The 6635-nt window shown below is 61.4% G+C and overlaps 1 protein-coding gene across 1 annotated transcript in view; it reads left to right on the top strand.

The window, feature by feature from the left end:
• The first annotated feature begins 711 nt into the window (after window positions 1-711).
• The window catches only part of SELENOI (selenoprotein I), a 39807-nt gene continuing 33883 nt past the window's right edge, over window positions 712-6635 (top strand). The window contains exon 1 of the mRNA XM_077782492.1: window positions 712-910. Within this exon, the coding sequence (XP_077638618.1) occupies window positions 863-910 (48 nt within the window). The 5' untranslated portion in view covers window positions 712-862. The remainder of the gene's footprint in view (window positions 911-6635) is intronic.

The raw sequence follows: 6635 nt of genomic DNA, 5'->3' as shown, positions 1-6635 counted from the left end.
ATCATTCCCCATTTTTCCCGCCATCATTCCCCGTTTTCCCGCCATCATTCCCCGTTGTTCCCGCGATCATTCCCCGTTTCCCCCGCCATCATTCCCCATTTTTCCCACCATCATTCCCGTTTTCCCGCGATCATTCCCCGTTTCCCCGCAATCTTTCCCCGTTTTTCCCGTGATCATTCCCCATTTTTCCCACTATCTTCTCCCGTTTTTCCAGCGACCTTTCCCCGTTTTTCCCGCGATCTTTCCCCGTTTTCCCGCCATCATTCCCCGTTTTCCCGCGATCATTCCCCGTTTTTCCCACTATCTTCTCCCGTTTTCCCGCGATCATTCCCCGTTTTTCCCACTATCTTCTCCCGTTTTCCCGCGATCATTCCCCGTTTCCCCGCGATCATTCCCCGTTGTTCCCGCCATCATTCCCCGTTTCTCCCGCCATCTTTCCCCATTTTCCCGCGATCATTCCCCGTTGTTCCCGCGATCATTCCCCGTTTTCCCCACGATCATTCCCCGTTTTCCCGCCATCATTCCCCGTTTTCCCGCCATCATTCCCCGTTTTCCCGCCATCTTTCCCCGTTTTCCCGCCATCATTCCCCGTTTTCCCGCCATCTTTTCCCGCTTTTCCCGGGACCTTCCCCCGCTCTTTCCGCCCCTCCCGCGCGGGGTCCTCCCGGCCGCCAGGCGGCGCCGTGCCGGGGGGCGGGGCCGGCGCGGTGACGTCACGGCCACGCCGGGTGGGCCGATGCGGCGGCGCCGGGAGCGGCCCGGGAACAGCGCCGGGAAAACACCGGGAACACACCGGGAACACACCGGGAACACACCGGGAACACAGCGATAGCCCCGGAACGGCGGCAGCGGCAGCGCCGCCATGGAGTACGTGAGCCCCGAGCAGCTGGCCGGCTTCAGCAAGTACAAGGTAGCGGCGCGGGCCGGGCCGTGAGGGGCGGCCGGGCCCGGGGCAGGGCAGGCTCCGGCGGGGCGCTGAGGGGCTGCAGAGAGCCGGGGTGTGGGGGCTGCGGTGAGATCTGGGGATTTGGGGGCTGCAGAGAGATCTGAGGGTTTGGGGGGCTGCAGTGAGATCTGGGGATTTGGGGGCTGCAGAGAGATCTGGGGATTTGGGGGCTGCGGTCAGATCTGGGGATTTGGGGGCTGCAGAGAGATCTGGGGATTTGGGGGCTGCGGTCAGATCTGGGGATTTGGGGGCTGCAGAGAGCCGGGGTGTGGGGGCTGCAGTGAGATCTGGGGATTTGGGGGGCTGCAGTGAGATCTGGGGATTTGGGGGGCTGCAGTGAGATCTGGGGATTTGGGGGGCTGCGGTGAGATCTGGGGATTTGGGGGCTGCAGAGAGATCTGGGGATTTGGGGGCTGCAGTGAGATCTGGGATTTGGGGGCTGCAGTGAGATCTGGGGATTTGGGGGCTGCAGTGAGATCTGGGGATTTGGGGGCTGCAGTGAGATCTGGGATTTGGGGGCTGCAGTGAGATCTGAGGGTTTGGGGGGCTGCAGTCAGATCTGGGGATTTGGGGCTGCAGTCAGATCTGGGGATTTGGGGGCTGCCGTGAGATCTGGGGATTTGGGGAGTGTAGTGAGATCTGGGGATTTGGGGAGTGTAGTGAGATCTGGGGATTTGGGGGCTGCGGTGAGATCTGAGGGTTTAGGGGGCTGCAGAGAGATCTGGGGATTTGGGGGCCGCAGTCAGATCTGGGGATTTGGGGGCTGCAGTGAGATCTGGGATTTGGGGGCTGCGGTGAGATCTGGGGATTTGGGGGCTGCGGTGAGATCTGAGGGTTTAGGGGGCTGCAGTGAGATCTGGGGATTTGGGGGCTGCGGTGGGATCTGAGATTTAAAGGGAGTGAGGGGGAACTGTCCAAGTGTTGGGAGGGTCTTCAGTGAGTGCCGGGATTTGGGGGCTACAGTGGGATCTGGGGATTTGGGCTGCAGTGAGATCTGGGGTTGTGTGGCAGAGGAATTGCAGTGAGTGACAGCTGGGATTTGGGGGGCTGTGGTGAGATCTGGGGATTTGGGGGGCTGTGGGTGCAACGAGGATCACTAAAGGTGGTGAAGGTGGCACAGGGTGTGAGTGAGAGCCGGGATTTGGGGGGTTGCAGTGAAAGCTGAGATTTAAAGGTAGTGAGGGGGAGCTGTCCGAGTGTTGGGAGGGTCTGCACTGAGATCTGGGGTTTTGGGGGCTGCAGAGAGAGCCAGGATTTGGGGGCTGCAGAGAGATCTGGGGATTTGGGGGGCTGCAGTGAGACCCGGGGTTGTGTGCAGAGGAATTGCAGTGAGTGGGAGCTGGATTTGGGGGGCTGTGGGTGCAGCGAGGACCCGTAAAGGTTGTAAAGATGGCACAGGCTGTGAGTGAGAGCGGGATTTGGGGGGCTGTGGGTGCAGCGAGGACCCATAAAGGTTGTAAAGATGGCACAGGGTGTGAGTGGGAGCTGGATTTGGGGGGCTGTGTGTGCAGCGAGGACCCATAAAGGTTGTAAAGATGGCACAGGGTGTGAGTGAGAGCGGGATTTGGGGGGCTGTGGGTGCAGCGAGGACCTGTAAAGGTGGTGAAGGTGGCACAGGGTGTGAGTGAGAGCGGGATTTGGGGGGCTGTGGGTGCAGCGAGGACCTGTAAAGGTGGTGAAGGTGGCACAGGGTGTGAGGGGGGGCTATGGGTGCAGCGAGGACCTGTAAAGGTGGTGAAGGTGGCACAGGGTGTGAGTGGGAGCTGGATTTGGGGGGCTGTGGGTGCAGCGAGGACCTGTAAAGGTGGTGGAGGTGTGTGACATGGGACCTCCCCCTTGCTGGAACGATCAGGGTGTGACCGGGAGCTTCTCCTCCTCCCGGGCCGGGCTCCGGGGAGCCAGTGCCGCCCTGTCCCCCAGGAAGGCACCGCAGAGGGGGCTCTGGGTTTCTGGGAGCAGGGCCAGCCCAGGAGCTGCCCCCGTGGAGCTCAGGATTGCCATGCTCCTGCCCCGTGGCTGCTCCGTGCAGGCACACCCGTGGAACCCACCTTGTTCCCATCTCCTCCAGTGCCAAGCTGTGCCTTGTTCAAAGTGCTGGGAACCTTGAAGGGAGCACTGGGAGTGCCAGCAGGCTCTGCCGTGGCATTTAAATCCCTGGGGCCTGATTTTGGGCCAAATTAGGTGACATCCTTAACATCAGTGAGCACTGGATCCTGTGTTGGTGTGGAGAGGAGGGGGTTTTCCACATTTCTTACTCCTCCCGTGCCAGCTGTGAAGCAGAAAGGCTTCACCTCACCTTCTTTGCTTTGGTCTGGTTCTGGGACCCATCATGTGGGCCCACATTCCAGCCATCCTTCCAGGGTGGCTCGTGAGGTGGGACAATCAGGACAAGTCTGAGGCCCTCAGGGAGCACAGCTCCTCCTGGACCCATCCGTGGGGGCTGGGGTGGCCAAGGCTTGCTCACAGGTGGAGAGAAAAGGACTTGGGGGAGTGCAGGGTGCAGGAGGTTCCCTGTGGAAGGTTGGCTGTGTGGGGGTTCAGCAGGAAAATGCATGTTTAGAAAGGCAGGGAACTGCCCTGGGTTAGTGTGGGTGCTGCAGAAAGGTGATCAAAACACTCACCAGGCCTCCCAAAGGGACTGCCTTGCCTCCTACAAAGACAATCCTTTTGCTCCAAGAGGGATGGACTGTTGGGTGTTGAGCTTGTTTCCTGTCCTGCTGGAGGGATTTTTGGGATTGCTGGTGGGATTCCCTCTCAGCAGCTGTGCAGGGACGAGGGGGTCTCCAACTTCAGCACCCTTCTGGGTCGTGTGGCAGGGACCGGAGCTGCTGCCAGGTTATTTCCTGCAGCCACCTCTGGCAGCAGTGCTGCTGCAGTTGGATCTGGGAGCAGAACCCTGAAAGGTGCCCGGGCTGAGGAGGGATGTCCCACACAGCACAGAAAGCACCAGCCACTCCCTGTCCCCAGCTAGGCACTGGTGGGGTGCTCCTGGCCTGGCTCAGGGGCACAGGGCTGGAGTGTGGAAGCAGGGCTCTCATGGGGCTGTGTCCTGAGGACAGCAGGAGCTTTGCCCCCGAGCCTGGGGCTTTACTGAGTCGCTGGAGACTTTGACAGGAGCGGGTGGGTTCACTTAGTGCTCCAAGGGCACCGTCTGTGCCCCTCTTGTGTCTCTGCCCTGCTGCCTTCCTTGCTTCCTCTGTGCCTCGTTTCCTCGGGGAGTTTGTTCCTGGCTATTTTAGCCTTGGGGAAGTGGCTGATCCAGCACAAACCTCCGTACTGGGTCACGTATTCCAGCCTTGATGTCAGCACTGAGGCTTGGCGTGCTCTGCCCTCTGCAGCTCCCAAAGCTGGGTTACCTGCTCACCCTCACAGATGGGGCTGGGAGGGACCTTAAACCCATCCAGTGCCACCCCTGCCGCGGGCAGGGACACCTTCCAGTGTCCCAGGTTGCTCCAGGCCCTGGTCTGGAACACTTCCAGGGACCCAGGGGCAGCCACAGCTTCCCTGGGCAGCCTGTGCTGGTCCCTGATTGTGCCTCAGCCTTTGAGCTGTGCCTGGCAGAAGCTCTCTGGCCACACACCGTTGATTTGGAGAGGAGCCAGTGGGTTTGGGGGGATGTGGAGGAGGCAACGTGTCCCAGGGATGGAGCTGGTGTCCCTGGAGCTGGCAGAGCAGGAGCAGCTTCATGCAGGATGATCTGTGGCCTTCTGCAGCCCTGGCTGGGTCACTCCAGCCACGGAGTCAGGATCCCGATGGTTCCAGTTTGCAGTGGGCACGTTCCTGCTGGCTGGGGGCGAGGCAGGAGTGTGCTGCTGCTGTCCCAGGCTGGCAGGGGCACGGGGGGAAGGGTCCTCTGGCAGCTCTTGAAGGGACACTGAGCAGCTCCTGAGCCCGAGGAGGCCGTGCAGTGCAAGGTGCAGCGCTGGCAGAGAGGGTGCCATGGTTTAATGGTGCTGGAGAAGATTTCCTGGGGGTGCTGGTGCCAGCAGGTGGATACGAGCCCAGGTGTGCCCAGGTGGGCAGGAGGCCCCTGGGCTGTGCCAGCTCTGGGGGCAGCAGGGCCAGGGCAGGGCCTGGGGCACCTCCAGGGCTGGGGCAGCTCTGGGCCCCTCCTGGCAGGAGAGACCCGGAGGGGCTGGAGCGTGTCCAGGGAAGGGAACGGAGCCCCAGGAGGGGCTGGGGGAGCTGGGAAGGGGCTGGAGAGTTCCTGAGGAGCTGGGAAGGGGCTGGAGAGTTCCTGAGGGAGCTGGGAAGGGGCTAGAGAGTTCCTGAGGAGCTGGGAAGGGAATGGAGAGTTCCTGAGGAGCTGGGAAGGGGCTGGAGAGTTCCTGAGGAGCTGGGAAGGGAATGGAGAGTTCCTGGGGGAGCTGGGAAGGGGCTGGAGAGTTCCTGAGGGAGCTGGGAAGGGGCTGGAGAGTTCCTGAGGGAGCTGGGAAGGGGCTGGAGAGTTCCTGAGGGAGCTGGGAAGGGGCTGGAGAATCCCTGAGGGAGCTGGGAAGGGAATGGAGAGTTCCTGAGGAGCTGGGAAGGGGCTGGAGAGTTCCTGAGGGAGCTGGGAAGGGAATGGAGAGTTCCTGAGGAGCTGGGAAGGGGCTGGAGAGTTCCTGAGGAGCTGGGAAGGGAATGGAGAGTTCCTGAGGAGCTGGGAAGGGGCTGGAGAGTTCCTGAGGAGCTGGGAAGGGGCTCAGCCTGGAGCAAAGGAGGCTCAGGGGGACCTTGTGGCTCTCACAGCTCCTGCCAGGAGGGGACAGCCAGGGGGGATTTGGGATCTGTTCCCAGGGAACAGGGACAGGACAAGGGGAAATGGGCTCAGGCTGGGCCAGGGCAGGCTCAGGGTGGGCAGCAGCAGGAATTTCTGCCTGGAAAGGGAGCTCAGGCCTTGGCACTGCCCAGGGAGGGTCAGAGTGCCCATCCCTGGAGGTGTCCAGGGAATTCCTGGATGTGGCACTCAGAGCTCTGGGCTGGGGACAAGGTGAGAATTGGTCACAGGCTGAACTCAAGGGTCTGGGAGATCTTTTCCAAGCTCGGGGCTCCTGGGATTCTGTGCCTGTCACGCTCCTGCAGCAGGGAATTCTTCGGGTGGACGAAATGTCCCTCTGGAGACAGGCCCAGCTAAAGGGGGACTGGGGAGACCAAAGCCTTGCTCTGCAGTTGATGTGTCCCAGCCCTGCCCCGCAGCTCCTGAGGCTTCCCCGAGGCCGCACAAACACCAGCTGTGCCTGCTCCAGCTCTTGTGACTTGCCAGCCTGGCCCAGGTGACAGCTGGAGGTCTCGATATCCAAACTCCAGAGCTCGTTTTGAGGCCGTGGGGCAGGATTTGTGTGTCCACCTGCCAAGGAAAAGCAGCCCAGGCACCCTGCTCGGGTTGGGTGTTGGGTGTGCTCTGCCAGACCCCAGCGCTCTGTCGCTGTCAGGTGTGGGGTGTCCCCTGCCAAGAAAGGGCCCTGCTATTTCTGAGTGGGAGCTTGCTGTTGGATGCCAGAGGTCAAGTTCTTAACAGCTGGCTGCTGATGGCCTTGTGGCCAGCTTCTGGGCAGCCTCCTTCTGTGAATGTATGGGAGAGGGGGGAAAAAAGCCCTGGGGAGTGTCTCAGAGGTGTGTGCTCTGCTTCCTCTGCTGGAGAGGGACTTTGGACATGGGTCAGGAGGGGCAGGAGCCAGGGAATGGCTCCCAGTGCCAGAGGGCAGGG

Source organism: Lonchura striata, chromosome 3 (assembly GCF_046129695.1).
Source record: "Lonchura striata isolate bLonStr1 chromosome 3, bLonStr1.mat, whole genome shotgun sequence".
Lineage (NCBI taxonomy): Eukaryota > Metazoa > Chordata > Aves > Passeriformes > Estrildidae > Lonchura > Lonchura striata.
The sequence above is the reverse complement of the archived record's forward strand: the minus strand, read 5'-3'. Positions and strand labels throughout refer to the sequence as shown.